The 24,060-nt window shown below is 38.3% G+C and overlaps 1 protein-coding gene across 1 annotated transcript in view; it reads left to right on the forward strand.

Moving 5' to 3' along the window:
• CUNHXorf58 (chromosome unknown CXorf58 homolog) overlaps positions 1-21,990 on the forward strand; it is a 32,734-nt gene extending 10,744 nt beyond the window's left edge. Inside the window, exons 5-8 of the mRNA XM_023737303.1 lie at positions 6,630-6,761; positions 17,304-17,533; positions 20,530-20,698; positions 21,304-21,990. Of these exons, the coding sequence (XP_023593071.1) occupies positions 6,630-6,761; positions 17,304-17,533; positions 20,530-20,698; positions 21,304-21,477 (705 nt within the window). The 3' untranslated portion in view covers positions 21,478-21,990. The remainder of the gene's footprint in view (positions 1-6,629; positions 6,762-17,303; positions 17,534-20,529; positions 20,699-21,303) is intronic.
• The last annotated feature ends 2,070 nt before the right edge of the window (positions 21,991-24,060 follow it).

The following is a 24,060-nucleotide window of genomic DNA, read 5'->3' on the forward strand; positions in this document are numbered from 1 at the left end:
AAATGTACTTTTTCCACATTTTAAAAATGGTTTTATTGAGATATAATTCATGTGTCACAAACGTGACCCTCTTGAAGTATGCAATTCAGTGTTTTTTGGTATATTCACAAAGTTATACATCAGTCACCACTGTCTAATTCCACAATATTTTCATCACCCCAAAAGAAACTGCATATCCATTAGTGGTAACTCCCCATTTCCTCCCCACTACCCTCAGCCCTTGACAACCACTGATCTACTTTCTGTCTCTGTGGGTTTGCCTATTCTGGACATTTTGTATAAAGAGAATCATACAATATGTGGCCTTTTGTGTCTGATTCCTTTCACTTAGCAAAATGTTTTCAAGGGTTATATATGTTGTGACATGTATCAGTACTTCATTCCTTTTTAAGGAGGCCTGGTGGTGCAGTGGTTAAAGCGCTTGGCTGCCAACTGAAAGGTCAGCAGTTCGAACCAACCAGCCGCTCCGGGGAGAAAGATGTGACAGTCTGCTTCCATAAAGATTTACAGCCTTAGAAACCCTACCCTGCCATATAGGGTTGCTGTGAGTTGGAATTGACTTGATGGCAGTGGGTGGGTCATTCCTTTTTATTGCTGAACAATATTCCCTTGTTTGTATATAAAACCCCCAAATCAAACCCATTGCTGCTGAGTCGATTCCAACTCATAGCAACCCTATAGGACAGGGTAGAACTGCCTCATAGAGTTTCCAAGGCTGTAAATCTTTACGGACGCGGACTGCCACAGCTTCTCCTGCGGAGCAGCTGGGGGATTTGAACTGCTGGCCTTTCGGTTAGCAGCAAGTTTTTGTGAGGATGTATGTTTTTAGTTCTCCTGGGTATATACTTCAGAGTCAAACTGCTGGATATCTCAAGGTTCTCTAGAGAAACAGAACCAGTGAAATATCTCTCTCTATGTATATATGTGTATGTGTGTATTTATATGTATATATAAATACATATAGAGTTACATATATACATATATATTTATGTATGTATTTACACACATATGTATTTATATATATACATCCCCCACGCGTATGTCAGTTTGTCGTAATGTGAGGGCTTGCGTGTTGATACGATGCTGGAAGCTATGTCACCGGTATTCAAATACCAGCAGGGTCATCCATGGTGGACAGGTTTCAGCTGAGCTTTCATACTAAGACAGACTAGGAAGAAGGACCCGGTGGTCTACTTCTGAAAAGAATTAGCTAGTGAAAACCTTATGAATAGCAGTGGAACACTGTGTGATAATAGTGCTGGAAGGTGAGTCCCTCAGTTTGGAAGGCACTCAAAAGATGACTGGGAAAGAGCTGCCTCCTCAAAGTAGAGTCAACCTTAATGATATGGATGGAGTCAAGCTTTTGGGACCTTCATTTGCTGATTTGGCATGACTCCAAATGAGAAGATAACAGCTGCAAACATCCATTAATAATTGTAACGTGGAACGTACAAAGTATGACTCTAGGAAAATTAGAAATCATCAAAAATGAAATGGAACCCATAAACATTGATATCCTAGGCATTAGTGAGCTGAAATGGACTGGTATTGGCCATTTTGAATTGGACAGTCATAGGGTCTGCTATGCCGGGAATGGCAACTTGAAGAGAAATAGTGTTGCATTCATCATCAAAAAGAACATTTCAAGATCTATCCTGAAGTACAGCGCTGTCAGTGATAGGATAATATCCATATGCCTACAAGGAAGACCAGTTAATACAACTGTTACTCAAATTTCCACACCAACCACTAAGGCCAAAGATGAAGAAATTGAAGATTTTTACCAACTTCTGCAGTCTGAAATTGATCAGACATGCAATCAGAATGCATTGATAATTACTGGTGATTGGAATACGAAAGTTGGAAACGAAGAACGATCAGTAGTTGGAAGATACGGCCTTGGTGATAGAAACGGTGCTGGAGATTGCATGATGGAATTTTGCAAGATCAATGACTTCATTGCAGATACCTTTTTTCAACAACATAAACGGCGACTATACACGTGGACCTCGCCAGATGGAATACACAGGAATCACATCGACTACATCTGTGTGTGGAAAGAGAGACTATGGAAAAGCTCAGTATCATCAATCAGAACAAGGCCAGGGGCTGACTGCAGAACAGACCATCAGTTGTTCATATGCAAGTTCAAGTTGAAACTGAAGAAAATTAGAACAAATTGACAAGAGCCAAAATACGACCTTGAGTATATCCCACCTGAATTTAGAGACCATCTCAAGAATAGATTTGATGCATTGAACACTGATGACTGCAGACCAGACGAGTTGTGGAATGACACAGAGGACATACATGAAGAAAGTAAAAGGTCATTAAAAAGACAGGAAAGAAAGAAAAGACCAAAATGGATTCAGAAGAGACTCTGAAACTTGCTCTTGAACGTTGAGTAGCTAAAGCAAAAGGAAGAAATGATGAAGTAAAAGAGCTGAACAGAAGATTTCAAAGAGCGGCTTGAGAAGACAAAGTATTATAATGATATATGCAAAGACCTGGAGATAGAAAACCAACAGGGAGGAACACGCTCGGCATTTCTCAAGCTGAGGGAATTGAAGAAAAAGTTCAAGCCTTGAGTTGCAATATTGAAGTATTCTATGGGGAAAATATTAAACAATGCAGGAAGCTTCAAAAGAAGATGGAAAGAATACACAGAGTCACAATACAAAAAAGAATTGGTCAATGTTCAACCATTTCAGGAGGTAGCATATGATCAGGAACTGATGATACTGAAAGAAGTCCAGGCTGCACTGAAGGCACTGGCGAAAACCAAGTCTCCAGGAATTGACGGAATGCCAATTGAGATGTTTCAGCAAACACATGCAGCGCTGGAAGTGCTCACTTGTCTATGCCAAAAAATTTGGAAGACAGCTACCTGGCCAACCCACTGGAAGAGATCCATATTTATGCCTATTTCCAAGAAAGGTGATCCAAGCAAATGTGGAAATTGTCAAACAATATCATTAATATCACAGGCAAGTAAAATTTTGCTGAAGATCATTCAAAAGCAGCTGTAGCAGTATATCAACAGGGAACTGCCAGAAATTCAAGCCGGATTCAGAAGAGGACGTGGAACCAGGGATATCATTGCTGATGTCAGATGGATCCTGACTGGAAACGGAGAATACCAGAAAGATGTTTCCCTGTGTTTTATTGACTATGCAACAGCATTTGACTGCATGGATCATAACAAATTATGGATAACATTGAGAAGAATGCAAACTCCAGAACACTTAATTGTGCTCGTGAGGAACCTGTACATAGACCAAGAGACAGTCGTTCAAACAGAACAAGGGGATATTGCATGGTTTAAAACCAGAAAAGGTGTGAGTCAGGGTTGTATCCTTTCACCATACTTATTCAATCTGTATGCTGAGCAAATAATCCAAAAAACTGGATTATATGAAGAAGAACGGGACATCAGGATTGGAGGAAGACTCATTAACAACTTGAGTTATGCAGATGACACAATCTGGCTTGCTGAAGGTGAAGAGGACTTGAAGCACTTACTAAAGAAGATCAAAGACCACAGCCTTCAGTATGGATTACACCTCAACATAAAGAAAACAAAAATCCTCACAACTGGACCAATAAGCGACATCATGCTAAACGGAGAAAAGATTGAAGTTGTCAAGGATTTCATTTTACTTGATCGACAATCAACACCCATGGAAGCAGCAGTCAGGAAATCAAAGGATGCATTGCATTGGGTAAATCTGCTGCAAAAGACCTCTTTAAAGTGTTGAAAAGCAAAGATGTTACCTTGAAGACTAAAGTGCACCTGACCCAAGCCATAGTGTTTTTAATTGCCTCATATGCATGTGAAAGCTGGACGATGACTAAGGAAGACCGAAGATGAATTGACGCCTTTGAATTGTGGTATTGGGGAAGAATATCGAATATGCCATGGACTGCCAAAAGAACGAACAAATCTGTCTTGGAAGAAGTACAGCCAGAATGCTCCTTAGAAGGGAGGAATGGCGAGACTTCGTCTCACATACTTTGGACATGTTATCAGGAGGGACCAGGCCCTGGAGAAGGACATCATGCTTGGTAAAGTAGAGGTTCACTGAAAAAGAGGAAGACCCTCAATGTGATGGATTGACACAGTGGCTGCAACAGTGGGCTTAAACATAGCAAGGACTGTGAGGATGGCACAGGACTGGGCAGTGTTTCGTTCTGTTGTACGTAGGGTCACTATGAGTCGGAACTGACTCTATGGCACCTAACAATAACAACAACAATTATATATTATATATATATATACATAAATATATGTGTGTGTGTGTGTGTATATATATGAACACACACACACGCTCCCATTTTACCTGTGAGGAAGCTGGAACTTGGAGAGGCTTGTCAGGGCATAACAGACTTGAACACTTATCTGTGTTTCCACTGTACTGTGTGCACATCTAGGGGTTGAAACAACACCAGCAGTTATGGTGTTTTATTTATTCTACGCCTGTATATAATGGAAATGTTCCAAGCCAAGAAACAGTTCCATTGCAGGGATATCAGTTATTACTACCTTCATAAAGTGAAAATTTCCGGCAGGGAAAGGGAAAGTGCTTTGAGATATTAGATAACTTTACAAGCCCAAGTGTGGATCTAGGCCAGCAAATAGCATGGGGCTATGAGGGCTTCTGGGCCACAGTGATTCTGGGTATCAAGGGAGGTGTCAGATTTAGAGATGCCCCTCTTTGACCCTTTGAGTCCCTCACTAAGAACGGAACCTGCCTCTTGAATACTAGTTTGACTGGCTGGTATCCTCGAATCCTTGCCTAGTATTTGCACTTCCCTTTCTCCTGGGGCTAAGCTCTTCTTTCTCATCCCTTCCTATCTATTCAGAAGGACTTTCCTGAATCTGGCCATACACGGCTGATGTCCTAGTAAGGGGATACCTACATCTTGGCCGTTGGTCAGCAAACTTTTTCAAACCCCTCTCAGGTGGGCAGAGAGATTGCCCTGTTCTGTCAGGCGTGTTTTTCTTTGGCTGAGGGGCTGGGATGGGCTAGACACAGCTGAGCCACACAGCTGAGGCCATTTTGCAAATAAGGAAATAGGCTCAGAGCCATTATTGGTGGTGGTTTAGTGGAGTAGAGCAGGGAGAAACTGATAATAAATACCTTTTCTAAGTAACATGAGCTACAGTAAAATATAGTTATCCCTAAAGAAATTTCCAAAGCAGGAATTATATAGTTTTCATACATGTTCAGTGTACAATTATTTGTTTTTACCTTTGGTGTCACTGTGGGGGTAGTTAATTAGAACCCACAGGAAATCAATTGCAAGAAAGCATAAGGGAGATACATACCGTATTGCCTTTTTTTTGGATGCATGATGTATAAAGAAACTAATGAAACAGAAAGCAAAAATTATCTGCCTGAGGAAGGCCCTGTGCCACATTTTTAGTAAACTGTTTCTGTCCTTTCAGTTTAGTGTATTAGAAATAAAACTACAGCCATTTGAATATTTTCTTCCTTTTTCAGTTCCCATATGTGTCTGTGATCTCGTAAGCTTTGAAATTAAAAAAAAAAAAAAACCTCAAAAGAAATATTCTGGATAAAAAAAGTGACAATTGGAATAGAAAAAACATTAAGGCGTGCTGTGTATTGTGTGTTAAGAACGGAGATTGTGAGTTTCAGTCCTATCTCAAGCATTCTTCTGTGGCCTTAAATCAGCATTATAACAGAGTTCCCACAATTTCATAAATGTCACAGTCTGAGATATGGAGGAAAAAGAAACATCTAGAATCAAAAGATACTCGAATTTTCATCTTTGCCAGGCTCCCTCCACATAGGCCAGAAGCACAGATACATAATATAAATACGTGTTAGAAGAATCAACACATACTTACAGGGAGTGGGCAAGGGGGTGGGGAGTAGTTGAGTCTCAGTCTGTATACAGCTTTTAGCACAGGATTGGTATCTGTGGAAGGGTATGGTGCAGATAGAGGCAGACAGGATTTAAGCCTTCGTATTTTCTGTGATTCTTCTATCTCTGCCCTCTCAGGTGTTTTTCTTGAGTACAAAATGTTGACATTTGGCAGAAGGAAAAAAAAAAAAACTCTGATACTCTTTGGCTACTGAGAATGAAGTCTGAAGGAGAGGGAGGCCTAAGCGATCTGAAACCTACTAGAGACTTCACATCTGTTTTCACTTGGGAGCAATGTATTAACTAACACAAAAAACAGTTAGTCCTAGTAACACCTTTTGTTGCAGTTCCAAGGGCAACCTATTTAATCACCAGATAAGTTTTTTCTGCATTGACAATACAAATAACGTTATAGGGTTGCCTTGTTTTTTAAAGAAAAAAAATGATTTTAAGGGGGAAAAAAACTCAGATTTTTTTAACTATGGTTTCCTAAAGATTGTGAACTCAGCTATTCATCTGCAGCATTTTTAAACCATGTAGATATGGCTGTAGAAACGAATTTTAAGTGGTTTAAAAATCTCTGTATAATCTTTTCTTTGTAAATATTATTCAATAGCAAACTCCTAGAAAAAAGGGAACAATATTTGATATATTTGTCAGAAAAATCATGTAAGGTGTGTGCTGTTAATTATTGCTATTATACTACTATTTCTAAAATCTGTTTTCTATTCTCTTTATAGGCAGTGGTTGATGCTTGCAAAATAATGGGGAAAAGGAAATTTATTGGCCAAGTGTTGGAAGATGAACATCTTTTTCAGAAGTTCAAAGTAACTGATGTAATAGATATTGTCACAATGAAAGATTACATGCAAGTAAGGAATTTAGATTTAGATGTTGAAAATGAACAAACAAACAAAAAGCCTTCCTGACCCTGTCCTCCAAGAAGAAATAATCCTACTTTTTTTTTATTGTGGTAAAATACAACATAAATGTACCATTTTAACTATTTTAAAGTGTGCAATTCACTTTAAGTACATTCACAGTATTGTGCAACCATCACCACCATCTAGTTCCAGAACATTTTCATCACCCCAAAAGGAAACCTTGTACACATTAAGCAGTCATTCCCCATTCTCCCCTCACCCCAGCCCTGTCAACCACTAATCTATTTTCTGTTTCTATGGATTTGCCTATTCTGGGTATTTCATATAAATGGAATCATAGAATATGTGGAATTTTGTGCCTGGCTTTTTTCACTTAGCAAAATGTTTTCAAGGTTCATCCATGTTGTAGTGTGTATTAGTACTCCATTTCTTTTTATGGCCGAATGATATACCACATTTTCTTTATCCATTCACCTGTTGATGGACATCCGTTGATGTGGTATATTGGGTTGTCTCTACCTTTTGGCTGTTGTGAATGGTACTGCTATGAACATTCACATACAAGTTTTTGTTTGAGCAACTGTTTTTAATTATTTTGGGTATGTGCCTAGAAGTGAAGTTGCTGGGTCATATGGTAACTCTATGTTTAACATTTTAAGGAACTGCCAAATTGTTTTCCACAGCAACTGTACCATTTTACATTCCTATTCATAATGTATGAGAATTCTAATATCTCCACATCCTCACTAATACTTGTGATTATCTGTCTTTATCCGTTTTTTTAATTGGGTTGTTTGTCTTTTTATTGAGTTGTAAGAGTTCTTTAAGGAGCCCTGGTTGCGCAGTGGTTAAAGCGCTCGACTTGAAACCGAAAGGTTGGTGGTTCGAAACCACCGGTGGCTCCATGGGAGAAAGATGTGGCAGTCTGCTTCCATAGAAATTTATAGCCTTGGAAATCCTGTGGGGTTGCTATGAATCAGAATCAACTCAACAGCCGTGGGTTTTTTTTTTTTTTTAGAGTTCTTCATATATTCTGGATACTAGACCCTTATCAGATATATGGTTTGCAAATACTTTCCCCCATTCTATGGGTTGTCTTTTCACCTTCTTGATAGTGTCCTTTGATACACAAAAATATTTAACGTTTATGAAGTCCAATTTATCTATTTTTTCTTTTGTTGCTTGTGCTTTAGGTGTCATATCTAAGTAACCATTGCCAAATCCAAGATCATGAAGATTTATCCCTATGTTTTCTTCTAAGAGTTTTGCAGTTTTGGCCCTTAGATTTTAGGTCTTTGAACCATTTTGAGTAAGATTTTGTATATGGTGTGAGTTAAGGATCCAACTTCATTCTTTTGCACATGGTTATCCAGTTGTCGCAGCACCATTTGTTGAAGAGACTATCCTTTCCCCATTGAATGGTCTTGGTACTCTTGTCTAAAATCAATTGCCCATAAATGTATGGGTTTATTTCTGGATTCTCAATTTTATTCCATTGATCTATGTGTCTGTTCATATGCCAGTACCATACTGTTTTGATTACTGTAGCTTTGTAGTAAGTTTTGAAATCAGGAAGTATGAGTCCTACAACTTTGTTCGTCTTTTTCAAGATTGTTTTGGCTATTTGGAATTCTTTGCATTTCATCAGCTTTTCCATTTCTTCAAAAAAGGCCGTTGGGATTTGATGGGGATTACATTGAATCTGTAGATCAATTTGTGGAGTATTGCCATCTTAACAGTGTTAATTCTTTCAGTTTGTGATAATGGGATATCTTTCCATTTGATTTCTTTCAGCAGGGTTTTGTAGTTTTCAGTGCACAAGTCTTGCACCTCCTTGGTTAAATTTTTTTCTTAAGTATTATTTTTGATGCTATAGTAAATGGAGTTGTTTTCTTAATGTTGTTTTCAGATTATTCATTGCTAGTATATAGAAATACAATTGCTTTTTGTGTTTTGATCTTGTATCCTGCAATTTTGTTGCATTTGTTTATTAGCCCTAGTGGTGGTTTTTGTTTTTGGTGGATTATTTGGAATTTATATAGAATCATGTCATCTGTGAAAAGAGATAATTTTACTTCATTTCCAATTTGGATGCCTTTTATTTCTTTTTCTTACCTGATTGCCTTGGCTAGGACTTCCAGTACAATATTGAATATCAATAGTGAAAGCAGGCATTCTTGTCTTTATTTGTGATTTTAGGGGGAAAGCTTTAAGTCTTTCATCATTGACTATGATGTTAGCTGTGGGTTTTTCATAAATGCCATTTATCATGTTGAGGAAATTATTTTCTATCCCAACGTTACTGAGTGTTTTTATCATGAAAAGGTGTTGGCTTTTGTCAAATAGTTTTTTCTGTATCAGTTGAAATGATCATGTGGGTTTTTTTCCCTTCATTCTATTAATGTAGTGTATTCCATTGACTGATTTTCATATATTGAACCACCCTTGCATTCTTGGGACAAATCCCACTTGGTCATGGTGTATAATCTTTTAATCCAATAATGCTGCTGGATGATACATTTTTTAGAATAAGTCACAGTGCTTTTTTTGTAACATGAGAAGACTTTAAGGAAATGTTATACTTGACCCAAAATAGATATGACAAAAGATGAAAATGAGAGTTTAGGCAAAGTGATACTATTCATGAGGTTGACAGGTTTAGCACTGGATCCAAGATACAATGTAAAAAGAAGTTCACAGGTGCTGGTGTCTTAGTTAGGAACGTGTTCATCTGGAAGACAGAAAACTCAAGTAATACAGGCTTACACAATAGGATTTATTTTTTCTTGCTCATGAAGAAGTCTAGAGGTAGGTAGTTGGGGCTGGTACAGAGATTCAGCAATGTCATTAGGGACCCAGGGCTCTGTCCATCTCACCATTTAGCCCTCCAAAGTGGGTAGCTTTCATCCTGATACTTGTCCCTTGTAGCTTCATATTCATGTTCTAAGCAAGAAGGAGGGAGAAGGACAAAAAGTTTTACCTTCTTCTTTAGGAAGGAGCACCCTCCCTGTGAACTTCCATCTACATTTCATTGGCCAGAACTATATCAAGTGTCTACCCCTAGCTGCAGAGAAGGCTGAGTAAACAAATATTTTGTTGGGCGATATTCTTTCAAGAAGGGGAACGTCAGCTAAGCAACTAGCAGTGTATCCACAGCTGATAACATTAGCCTGTAAGTGAACTCCAGGAACTGAGCAAGGACGTAGCAAAAGACTTGAAACAAAATGGAGGTCAAGACTGGGAATCAAGTAAGAACAGTTAGATATTGGGAAATGTTGCACAGGTTTAATTTCATGATAACTAAATTAATTCTGTCCCAAAGCATTTTTTCTTACCTACCATTCCGTACCCGTTGCCGTCTAGTCAGTTCCAACTCGTAGCGACCCTATAGGACAGAGTAGAACTGCCCCATAGGGTTTCCAGGGGGTGCCTGGTAGATACAAACTGCTGACCTTTTGGTTAGTAGCCGTAGCACTTAACTACTATGCCACCAGGGTTTCCTTTTCTTACCTGGGACATTTTTATTGGCCCACACACATGCAGCAACTTTTGCCAAGCCATATTTTCAAGGTGCTTCTTAGTGTCTGACAGAAATACAGAACTTCTTTTTTTTGGCTTTTCAATCTTTATGCCTTCATATTTTTTTTCTTTTTTCTTTTGTTTATCATTGTAGTTTAAATGAAGTTTACATTTCAAGTTAGTCTCCCATACAAAAATTTATACATACATTGTTATGTGACCCTAATTGCTCTCCCCATACTGTGACACAGAACTTCTTTTATTATTTCTAAAAATTCTGTGAAACTTATTGAAGAAATACTTTCCCTGCACTGCTTTTAATTTACTGTATAACACTATTCCATTTCTATAATACTTAACTACATATAAAGTGCTTTCACACATATTTGTTACGTTTAATCCTCACAAGAACTGTATGAGATAGGTTTTATTATTCCCAGTGCATATATGAGAAAACTGAAGTCACAGAGATTAAACGACTTGCCCAAGTTCATAGTAAGTAGCAGAATTGGGATTGACATACCTAGATCTTCAGGTTTTACTTTCAGTGTTCCTACTATTACTTAGATTGATGTAAATTCTAAATAAAGGAAACAGAGACATCTATGTACTATATTCTTCAATTATTAAAGATCCTATTTAGAAAATTATTGCATCCTTTATATAAAACTAGTAGCTGCTTGAAATCCCTTGTGGAATAAGGCAAATTGAAATAAATATGATATATTATGTTTACACATTTAGTCACTAAGCAAATTTTTATTGAGTATCTACTATGTCCCAGATGTTTTTGTAGATGCTAGAAATACAGTGAGGAACAAAATTACGTGATCTCTGCTCTCATGGAGATTAGAGTCTAGTTTAAGAGACAGATGTCATGCAAATAAATATAAAAATCAGAAATTCAGTGAATTTGCGGGTTTGATGAATGGATAAACAAAATGCGGTGTATCTATGCAATGGAATATTATTTGTCCATAAAAAAGAGTGAAGTACTAAACATACTACGACATGGATGAACCTTGAAAAGATGTGGCAGTCTGCTTCCTTAAAGATTTAAAGCTTTGGAAACCCAATGAGGCAGTTCATCCATCATACCTAGAGATAGAAAGTAGATTAGTGGTTGCCAGGGGCTAGGGTGAAGTGGATAGTGGGGTGTAACTGCTAACAGGTACAAGGTTTCTTTTGGGGATGATGGAAATATTCTGGAATTAGATAGTGGTAATGGTTGCACAATACTGTGAATATACTAAAAACTACCGAATTATACACGTTAAAATGGTTAAAATAGTGACTTTATGTTATGTGAATTTTATCTCAATATAAAAAATAAATACATTGTACTTAGGGAGTTTATAACAGGGATTCGACCTAGTAAGGGAAGAAGGATTATATTATCATTTGGATGCTTTCCACTACAAGGAATAGAATATTCTCAACTGCAAGAGGCTTAAACAATAAGGGACATCTGTTGTTCCACGTAAGAAGTCCCCAGATACGTGGTTCCTTGGGCTAGCTAATTTAGCAGCTCAGGGACGTCAGAGTTCTGGGTAGCTTCTCTACAGTTCTCTTGACTTCAGTAAGATGACTATCACATTCTCATACAAGTACATGGTAATAAGATGACTGTCACATTATCATGCAACTACATTCAAAGGCAGGAATAAGGGAAGTCCTAGCATGTCTCTTTCTTTATCTCAAGAAAGAAAGTCTTTCCCAGAAGCCCCCAACAGACTTTCCCATTGGCTAGGACTGGAATACATGCTCCCCCTAAACCAATCACTGATAAAGGAAAATGGGATCATTTCCCAAAATTGCCTTAGAACAATCATGGTTCATGTGCTGATGCCCTTCTTCCCTGAGTATACCGAAAAAAAAAAAAATCAGGGTTCTGTAAGCAAGGGAGAAGTGGGGAACGGCTCTTGGGCAGGCAATCAACAATATATGTCATAGCCTCCCTGAAGCAATACTGGCTGGGCTGAGGTCTGGGGGTGAACAGGCAAAGGCTCTGTGGCAGGAGGAGATGCCACGACCCGCAAGCAGGTCTGTGGGGCTGAAGAAGAGAGAGCACGGAGGAGTGTGGTATGCAGACAGGTTGGAGGGGTGGTAAGAGATCCATCATGCCTTTAGACAACAATAAAGTGTTTATTTTTTCTTTATTCCGTGTGCAATAAGAAGCCAGTGCAGTGTTTCAAGAAATGAGGTGATCTAATCTAATGAATGAAAAGATCCCTCTGGCTGCAGTGTAGAGAATGAATTAGACAGCAGCAAGAGCCCTCTACTAGCTTGGAGGCTTATGAAGTGTTCTAGGAGAATGGTGGTAGCTTGGTTTAGAGCCGTGAGGCTGGAAGATACAGGAGATAATTAGAGAATAAAAGCAGTGGGCCTTCGTGACAGAATGGGAGGTAAGTTAAAGGAAAGTGTCCGGCATGGCTCCTAGGTTTCTGTTTTGCATAACTGGATGGATAGCAGTGCCGAGTGCTTTATGCCGGAATAATAATGATAGCAAACGCTTATGTAACACTAACTCCTTTTATTCTCACATAACCCTAAGAGGTACATAATATTATTACCCCCACTTTACCAGTTATAAAGAAACAAGGGATCCCAAAATTCTAGCTCATAATAATAATATACGGCCATAACTATTCGCTCAGTTGCTTCAGTGTGAAACATGAAATTAATGCAGTGCCTTAAAGATTCCCAATTGTGTTTTCTTTCTTTTAGAACCTTAAAAGAAGGGAATTCCCTATGGGAGTAGGAAATTTAACCAGGAAATCAGTAGGACTTGGACGCCAACTATCTTTTCTGAGGGCATGGGTCAGATATTTTCAGACTGTGAAAAGGTCAAGGATCGGTGTCAAAGAGAGCAGTTCCCAGATAGACATATTGGAAGAGAGATATGATAGCTGACTTTTATTGAACCCTTATATGGGCGTGACACTGTTTTTAGCTCTTCATATGCATGTGATCTTCTTTAATCTTCAAATCTGTAAGTCATGTGACCCTTTTTACAGATGAGAAAAATGAGTCTTAACAAGGTTTAAAAATACTTGCCCAGGGTCAGCAGCTAGTAAGTGGCACAGCAGATCACTGACAGTTCTGAGATGTTTACCCATTTTGCTACTCCACTCTCAGGAAATAGAATATATAGGCAGTCCTCACTTTGTATCATAGTGCAGGACCTTAAAAATGACCATGCAAGCTAAAACCATGCAAAGCAATTGTAATAATCAATGGGAAAAATGCAATTGTTCCATGACCTTTAAAAAGTTTTGTCAAAACATTAAAAACTCTCTTACTGTGTGTTATAAATGAGTAGGAAAATTTAAAAAAAGTAAAACTTACATTTAATACACTGCAATTTAAAACATTAGAAACATTGGGAGGGGACCTCATACCATCAGGAAAGCAGTACCAGGAGCAGAGCACGTCCTTTGGACTGGGGTCCCGTGCAGAGAAGCTCCTAGTCCGGGGGAACACTACTGAGAAGGCCGAGATAGAGAAAGCCTTCCCCTGGAGTTGACACCCTGAATTTGGAATTTAGCTTACTTTACTGTAAGGAAATAAACTTCTCTTTGTTAAAACCATCCACTTGTGGTATTTCTGTTATAGCAGCACTAGATGACTAAGACAGAATTTGGTACCAAGAGAGTGAGGTGCTGCTCTAACAGATACGTAAAATGTGGAAGGGGTTTTAAAACTGTGAATGGATAGACGTGCAGCAGTGACAGAGGACCAGCAGCAGCAGAGAACCTACAGCAGCAGAGAACCTACAGCAGCAGAACCAGGAGACCAGTGCGAGATGGCACTGGAGCCAACCCACGGAGCAAGAGAGCTGAGTGCCAGTGAGCGGGAGGCTTCCTGGCGGAGTGGGGTGCCTCCGGGCACTTACCGGTGGAGCTAGGCTTGCCAACCCACGGAGCAAGGGAGCTGAGTGCCTGTGTGTAGGAGGCTTCCTGATGGAGTGGGGTGCCTCCAGGAACTTATTGGTGGAGCTACAGAGCTTTGGAACACTTGCCCCAGCAGGGCAGATGTGGGCATGAGGCCCGAGGGCCAAGAGGCCACAGGAAACAGAAGCAGAAGCTGAAGAGACAAGGGACACAAGAAGCCGAGCTGCCTCAGTCTCAAAAGGTACGGCTGTGACCCTCGGGTTTCAAAGGGTGGAGCCATACCCTCTGGTGTTTCTAAGGGTGGAATTGTCACTCCGATGGACTAGGAGTATGGTGCACCTAAAGTCAAGGGAGCAGAGTTGCTGTCCCAGTGGGCCTGGAAGGCAGAGCTGAAGCCCAGGGCCGAGAGGCCTCCACTCAAAATCCAGAGACTGTGGCCAATACCTGGAGTCTGGAGGGCAGGGCTATTGTGTAAATTGTCTCAGAGAGCAGAGGATTATTTTCAAAGCCTTGAGGGCTAATGTAATGTGTTCTGCTGGCTTGCTTGGTGCCTGTTATCACTTCTTTTCGTCTAGTTTCTCCCATTTGTAATGGAAATGTCTAGCTTGTGTCTGTTCTGCCATTGTACCTTTGGAATCAGATAACTTGTATTCTAGATTTCACAGATGAAGAGGAATTTTTAGATTTTGGACTTGGAGTTAAGACTTTTGCTATGATATGATGGGGTGAATATGTTTTCCATGCTGCAAGGATGTGATTTTTTGGGGGCCAAAGGGTGGAATGTCATGGTTTCAGTTATGTCCCCCAAAAAATGTGTGTATCAATTTGGCTGGGCCATGATTCCCAGAATTGTGTGGTTGGCCTCCATTTTGTGATTGTAATTTTATGTTAAAGAGGATTAGGGTAGGACTGTAACACCACCCTTACCCAGGTCACATCCCTGATCCAATGTAAAGGGAGTTTCCCTAGGGTGTGGCCTGCACCACCTTTTACCTTACAAGAGATAAAAGGAAAGGGAAGCAAGCAGAGAATAGGGGACCTCATACCATCAAGAAAGCCGTGCTGGGAGCAGAGCTCGTCCTTTGGACCGGGGTCTCTGCGCCGAGAAGCCCCTAGCCTGGGGGAACACTGATGAGAAGGCCGAGAGACAGCCTTCCCCTGGAGCTGACACCCTGAATTTGGACTTTAGCTTACTTTACTGTAAGGAAATAAACTTCTCTTTGTTAAAAAAAAGATTAGAAACATTGAGAAAGTGTTTTCTTTTTTAAAAACTTACCAACTTTGAATATACTAAAAATCATTGAATTGTACACTTTAAATGGGTTAAGTCTATGGTACGTAAATCTCAGTAAAGCTGTAAAAAAAACTTAACAAAAGTAGTTTTGTATTTTACCACAATAAAAAAATTTAAGCTAGAAGAAAAAGAAGGAAAAACATAGTTTGAACAGTGCTTGCCTTCTTCTTGTCATACGACTTACGATATAGAGCAATCATCTTTTCTATGCCTTGGTAAATTGTCATACTCCTTTCTAAGTTTGGATTAGCTTCTAACATTTTATCCTTTGCACTTTAGATGTTGTGAAATATCTCTGAGTTCCTTTAATGTGAAGTTTTTTTGCTGGTATCACTACCTCTGGGATAGCCTCATCCCTTTCATCACAGCCACTTCCCTCATTTATGTTGATAAATTCTCCTTCACCAAGTTTTTCTGGCTATGTAGCTACAGTCTTTTAAATGATGGCAGTGTCAACATTTCCACGGTCACCTGTTTCTTCTAGAACTCCGTTTATGTTGAATTTGAATTTCATGTCAGCATTGTCATTTTTCATTTCTTTGCCGGCCATTTCTCTCTTTTGATTATCCATTTTTGTAAAATGTCATGTGGGTTTAACCCTGGGAGACAAGGAGGCAACATAACTACACGCTTTGCTGTCTGTGTGTGAACTGAATAACAGATGCTCAGTGACCAGTCACTGACAGACTTTGAAAGAAGTGACATGATTTGTCACTAATCATGATGTGCATCTGTTATTTACATAGTAATCTGTGGACTGAAGAGCTAGTGACAAAGTTTGTACTTTATGTAATTACTCACAGTTAATATACTATGATAACTGAAATTTGAACCGTGTTGTTGGAGGACCAGTATTATTTGACTGTTGTTGTTGTTGTGTGCTGTCGAGTCAATTCTGACTCATAGCGACCCTATAGGACAGAGTAGAACTGCCCCATAGGGTTTCCTAGGCTGTAATCTTTATAGGAGCAGATCACCAGGTCTTTTCTCACGTAGAGCTGCTGGGTGGGTTCAAACTGCTGACCTTTCCATTAGCAGCCGAGCACTTAACTGTTGCACCACCAGGGATCCTTCCATTATTTGAAAAAATGGTGGTAATTGAAATTTGTGCATGCCAAAATGGTGCAAAGCAAGGACTGCCTGTATGTGTGTATGTTCGTGTGTAGTATACCCTAAAAGCCTAGCTGTTATTTCACTTCCTAGCATTGTAACTCCTCCTGCTCTATTCCTGTCTCTTAAATGAACATTTATAGTGTTGAATTGATTATATAGATTTGTATTTTTTAAATTCCTAATTTGATAACATTTTAAATTGAAAAAAAAAGTGGGATTTCTACAATATTCCAAATGAAAGTAGTGAAATACACCACTTAGCACCAGAGATGAACTCATTGTTTCTAAAAACACTTGTGCAAATTTCTTGTCAACCCAAGCATGTCATGGACAAGCACTACCAGGTATGCTGAACACTTAACTATAATCATTAATTTTCAGGCTCATACTGAGTTTAATTTATCTCACTTATATTTGCCGTAAAAAATGTTTATGCATTAAATAAATAGTGGGTGAGTGTGGTATTATGTGCATGATACTGTGTGACATTCAGAGACAGGAAGAAGGGGAGATACAACATACACAGATAACTAAAACATTGAATAAGTCAGTAATAAGAGTCATGGAAGAGAGATAACCAGTTAAGTTCAGAGATGGGATTAAGGAATGCTTTTGGGATTAAGTGACATTTGAGTAGAACCTTGGGAAATGTGTCTAAAAACATTTTAGAGCACCCGTAGCCAATCATTCCTAATTGTTTTTTCCATACAGTATACCAGTCTAATGGATGAGATTCCTGCATATTCTGGTGGCAGAAATAACCATTGGAGAAGATTAACCCTCGAAAACTTTCCTAAGGCAATGATGATATATGATATAGTTGATTATGCAGAGTCTGGGGTAATCTCAAGCCGTCTACAAAAAGAAATGAAGTATCTATCACAAAGACCAAAAACAGAGGAGATGCGTCAGCACCAGCTACAGATTGTTTCTGAAGTTAGGTAAAAGTGATCCTTCATCCTGGGGAAGGCAGCACAACTTGTCCAAGGAAAGGTCATGGAAGCTCCATAGACACATCCAAACTCCCCAAGGGACCGAATTACTAGGCTGAGGGCTGTGGGGACCATGGTCTTGGGGAATATCTAGCTCAATAGGCATAACATAGCTTGTAAAGAAAATGTTCTACGTCCTACTTTGGTGAGTAGTGTCTAGGGTCTTAAAAGCTTGTGAGCGGCCATCTAAGATACTCCACTGATCTTACCCCCTTGGGAGCAAGGGAGAATGAAGAAAACCAAAAATACAAGGAAAAGATTAGTCCAAAGGACTAATGGGCCACAACTACTACGGCCTCCACCAGACTGAGTCCAGAACAACTAGATGCTGCCTGGCTACCACCACTGACTGCTCTGACAGGGATCACAATAGAATGTCCCAGACAGAGCTAGAGAAAAATGTAGAACAAAATTCTAACTCATAAAATAAGACCAGACTTACTGGCTTGACAGAGACTGGAGAAACCCTGAGAGTATGGCCCCCGGTCACCCTTTTAGCTCAGTAATGAAGTCACTCCTGAGGTTCACCCTTCAGCCAAAGATTAGACAGGCCCATAAAACAAAATGAGACAAAAGGGGCACACCAGCCCAGGGGTAAGGACAAGAAGGCAGGAGGGGACAGGAAAGCTGGTAATAGGGAACCCAAGGTCGAGAAGGGAGTGTTGACAAGTCCTGGGGCTGGTAACCAATGTCACAAAACAGTATGTGTACTAATTGTTTAATGAGAAGCTAGTTCTGTAAACCTTCATCTAAAGTACAATAAAAAAAGAAGTGATCCTTCATCAAGGTTACACTATTAGAGGCATTCCTGAAAATGTTCACATTCTGCCAAATAGCTCACTAAAGATAATAAGGCATATGGGAAAAATAGGGTTGAGGCAAACTGCTCAAAACTTATGCAACTTTGTAAACAGAGCACTAACAAAAAGAACAACTGGTATCTGGGGAGATAACTTGGACCACCAGACACGCAGCTTAGTATGGCTGGAGGCTGCCACAGCAAATATAAAAGATATGCAACAATAGAGTGGAAATGCTGGCAACTCTTTAATTAGAGCTAGTGGTGAGCACCGAGACAATGCTGATGGAAGTGGAGCCCTGGGCCAGTGTGGTTGCCTTGTAAGTGGACATGAGAAGCAATGTAACGTGCCAGGAACCCAGAGCCGCCCAAGGCAGTGGGGTGAAATGAGATGAGGAAGGGTGGGGAGTTGTGCCCCTCTGGGGAGAGAGACCTAGGTGCAGGTGCTAGTTTTCATTTTCATAAATACAGCCAAAAGGGCTCCTATTGCCCATGCAGCATGGAGCTAAGGGCTTTTTCCTTTTCTGTGGAAGGTTATAATTCTGCTCTTGCTATTCTGGCTCCCCTTGCCTAGGATAAATCGTATGTGAATTACACCGACATTATTCCTTTCTTTACCAATAGCATGCGAGCTAATTCACATTATAGAAATGTACATTGTAGCAAAACAGACTGTATTATGATCTGAAACAACATGGACAGAGGATGACTCCTCTAATTATATTCCTTTTTTTTTCCATTACCAAGTCTCACCTAGCCCATCTGATTAACAAAGCTTTCTCTCTTACGAAAAAGAGATAATAAGACTAAAGAAGATCTGTTGGTAATCTGTTTTCATGCACTCATATTTGAAAGGAAAAATACTCCTTTAGTCCATGAAGAGGACACTGATGACCCACTGTCAGGCAAAAACCACACTGCTTTTTTTTCCAACAGTAGAGATGAGTGATGCTGACCCAATAACATAATTTAGCTCATTTATGATCAAGGCTATACATTTGCCAGACAGATGGCCTGGTTTAGGGTACAGTCTGTCATGATGAAATAGATTTTCTCTAACTCATCCATATAAGAACTGAATATATAACTTGATCCTATTACCACCAAGGTCAAATAAGTGATGTCATTTTCTCTGCCAGCATTTATAACCCCAGGCTCACCACTATTTGGATTCATGCTACTGGTTATTCAAGAATAAGTCACTTAAGAGCCAAATGAGTAGCCAGATTTTAATTCAATTGAAGAGGAAAAAGTACTTTCATAGATGCTTTTTTGAATGCAGTCTTAGTTTGGGATCTCCCTGAAGCAAACCCTGAGACAAGGATTTGAGTGTTTATTTGGGAGGTGATCCCAGGAAACGCTGATGGGGGGTGGAGAAATGAAACAGGGAAGGGATGGCAGCCAAAACAGGGTGTGTTATCAAGCAGGTTACCACTGTGAGTAACTGGAGCTTAATCCCTCCGGGGAATGCCAGCACGTGTAGAACGTGCAACTCAAGAGTTATCCTGCAAGGGGCAAGGGAGTTGGGGTATTTTTACACCAACAGCCAGCAGTCATTAGTTAAGGGTTGGTTAGGAAGGAAGACAGGCATTCTTGGGCACTTTTGGCCTTCCCTGCACATGGGCTCTTGTTTTCAAAGAAAGTTCTCAGGCTGAGTGATGCAGATGCTGGCAATGGAAGTTGGGCCTATGTGCATTGCACTGGTAAAGCCAAGGGGATGTGGACATGATACCAACTATGTCTGATCCCAACACTGATAAAAAATGGCTTGTTTTTTCAGCCAATATGAAATTTAAATACTTTTTTATGTTAGTATGTGGTGTTAAAAAAAAAAAAGATTCAAATGTCTACTATACAATATTTTCCAGGAAAGCTGATTTTAAATTGATATCAGGTTTTATAATTGTCACCACCATTGTTGTTGTCAGCAGCATCATCTGTATACCTTCATAAGTGGCAGATAAGGAATTATGCTAAGTAGCTCAAACAGAAGTGATAGCTTTGGTCTAAAAGCTTAAGTGCATTGTTCCAAGTACTGAGGTCTATTATATTTGCTAGAGAATGCTTTAATAAAATATGGAACTTGTCTTACATTTAAATTTTATTTTGTGTGATTTTTTCTGCCTATAATACAAATATTTTCTAGGTCCCCTTCACCCTCCTTAACTATCACACCTTTGTATCGGCCCTACAAAAAACAAAGTCCAGTGAAACATCTGGGTCGTCGATCCAAAAAAGCTCAAATTAAAGTTGAAAAAATGAGAAAAGCTTATAAGGTGGAGAAAGAAAAAAAGGCTTCTCTGGTGACAGTGACCGTAAGTTTAACTTGTACTGACTTTGTTGTTTTAGAAAATATTCAAACTGCCTGTAAGTACAATTACTGAACAATCCTGCTTCCATAGGTAGAATTTTCCTAATCTGCAGGTTTAAGGATGAAAACCACCTTTAGTACATACCTTGGATGGTATAAGCTACTTTCATTTTGGTAACACATTTTTAAAATGCTTAAACAATGTTATTAGCTATTTTGATAAATACCAGCTATTTTAGCTCCACATCAGCATGATTTAGCCAAAAAATAAATAAATAATTAAAAAAAAAACCTTAGAAGATTAAAAAAAAAAGTCTCTTTATGTTGACACTGTTAATTCGGCACATCTCTGATGGTGCTTTTCTCAAAATGGAAGTAATTTCTATCTAAATTTATTAAATGCTATACTATGTAAAGTCTGCCTCAGTATATTTCTACGTTGTAGAACTGTTTACAATGACATGGATTCATATATTGCTTTGTAATTTAAGAAAATCTGCTATACATTTTTTGGGATGAGGCTAAGTTATGAACAGTCAAACATAAAAATATGAAGTAGTAATAACCAAATATAAAACACTTTTCACTTTTGTTTTTAATTCTACCTAGGAACCAAAAACAGGCACACCACATACAAAGAAGCAGGAGATCATCGTCTCCACACCATCTTTCGACATTGTGAGAGTTCAAGAATCCATGTCAGATGAGGAATGGAGAAAAGAAGAAAAGGAATTATTTGCCTGGTCTGAAAAATTATGTTTTGATAATTCTCCATCATCTTAAGGCATGGCTAATTGACAGAATAACAAAGTTGTTTAACAATCTACTTGTCTGTCTACAAATGATCAGGAAATCAAATATAAACAAACCCTAGTATGTTCTCATAACCGAATGTGTAACAGATTTTTAAGACTTTTTGTATTACCATAGTTGCATGTATCTTTTACAGACAGAATTTTAATCTGAATAAATTATTTCAATTAGATGCCCTCGAACTAGCAGTGTACAATTTTGTTCAAGAAATGATGAATAAATCAGTCCCTGGAACTTTTATTAAATTTTTATTTTCTTTCATTTAAAATAACTAAACAAGCCATGCTCAGCATAAATATTAGAATTCACAGAATCAAAGGCTGCTGTTCAGTCAGCCTCCAGTGTCTGTTTTTTAGTTGCATGTTGTTTTTACAGATCAGCTTGTGAATGACCTTTACTGAATTATAATAAAAATAATAATGAATTTGTTGCTGTGGTGGGAATGACATAGCATACCAAATCATTACTGAACATTGTAAGCACCTGGGGCAGAATGTTGCATCTGCTTTAATATTGTCCTTTGGATATTTTTCAAGTGGAAAGGCTGTTTTGAATAATAGTTATCAATTTCATTTTGAATTGATATGTTCTCATTCCTGATATAGCACAAAGTATTGATTTTCTTTATGTGTATGATCCAGGCTATTGGACCATATCAAACCTTACCAGAGGTTGTGATAATTTAACCAAATGCAATTATTTATTGAACTTTAAAAATACAATTTTCCATTTTGTTTAACATTTAAAATGTGTAGCTTGATTGCTGATTTAACTCAGGCAGAGAAGCCTATAAAAAAATCTCATCCACTGCTAAAATATTCTCCTAAATGATAAAGAATATTGGAGTAAATGTGTATGATTCCCACTAGACTGTATTTAACATAAACGTGCACTCTTTAATATTAATATGTCCTCATTTGATATCTAAAAAGGATGGATAATCCCATCATTTTTCCAGCTTGTACTAGACACTAGTTGAATATAAAAACATGTATTTCTCTTCATAAGTCACACATATTCATTTATTAAATTGGAAAGCAGTCCCTCATCCAATCAAATGCATATCAAATTCAGTCCACCTGGAGTACATGCAATAACAAAGCTAAATAACATTTCAGATAGCAGGATGGAGGAAAGGGACAGAAGAATGACACATTCTTTACCTTTAAGGGTACCCACTTTCCATATTTCATGGGTTATAGTTCATTGTAAGACCTACCTATAAGGGAGACTGGGAAATGTACTCTTATTTAAGGTGGTTTTGTACCAAATTAAAATTTTATTATTATAAAAGAAAGGGATAATGGGTATTAAGGCACAACTAGCATCTGCTGCCACACAGAGATCATATCTTCTACTGGTTCTTTTAGCTCAGATTAAACAATGTAACCACATCACAGAAAATCCTTTAAAAAGTAGAATTACACATAATCCTATCGTAATGTAACAACCCTTTTCGTTTGCTTATACCTTTCCAATCTGTCTAAATGCATGCATATTTTTCACCATAGATGTAATCATAGATCTAAAATTTCACTTAGTATTATATCTTAAACATAGTCCATTTAAAAATAATATTTTGTGCACAACTTGAAGATATAATCGATGTCACTGAATTATACATGTAGAAACTGTTGAATTGGTGTATGTTTTGCTGTGTATATTCTCAACAACAAAAAATAAATTATTAAAAATATTTTGTACATTTTATTGTGGTAAAATATATATAACATAAAATTTGCTATTTTAACCGTTTTAAGTGTACAATTTAGTGACATTATTACATTCACAGTGTTGTGCGACCATCACCACTATCCATTTCCAGAAGTTTTTATATCACCCCAAAGAGAAATTCAGTACCCATTAAGCATTAACTCCCTTTTTTCCCCTCTCTCCGGCCCCTGGTAACCAATAATATAATTTTGTCTGTTTGCATTTGCCTATTCTAGATATTTCACATATGTGGGATAATACAGTTTTTGTCCTTTTGTGTCCAACATTTTGTTTAACATAATGTTTTTAAAGTTCATCCATGGCATAGCATGTATTAGAACTTCATTTCATTTTATGGCTGAGTAATATTCCATTCTATGTATAGACCACATTTTGTTTATGTTGATGGACATTTTGGTTGTTTCTGCCTTTTAGCTATTATGAATAATGCTACAATGAACATTGGCATACAAGTAACTATTTGAGTGCCTGCTTTGAAGTCTTGGGTATATACCTAGGAGTGGAATTGCTAGGTCATGGGATAATTTTATGTTTAACTTTTTGAGGAACAAAAATTATTTTTAATGGCCACACGATAGCACATTTATTTGATCATGCCTATATTATTGGATATTTGTGTTTCTCATTTTTCACCACTATAGGTAAGTAACACCAGAGTGAACATCTTCATACACAGTCTTCTTTGTTTTGGTTATCTTTCTGTTACTTACTTTTAACCTAATTGCACTCTAATCAGAGAACATGATCTGTATGATAGTGATTCTGTGAAACTTGTTGTGACTTGCTTTATAGCCAAGTACATGGCTAGTTTTCATAAAT

This window comes from Trichechus manatus, unplaced genomic scaffold (genome assembly GCF_000243295.1).
Source record: "Trichechus manatus latirostris isolate Lorelei unplaced genomic scaffold, TriManLat1.0 scaffold00100, whole genome shotgun sequence".
Taxonomy (NCBI): domain Eukaryota; kingdom Metazoa; phylum Chordata; class Mammalia; order Sirenia; family Trichechidae; genus Trichechus; species Trichechus manatus.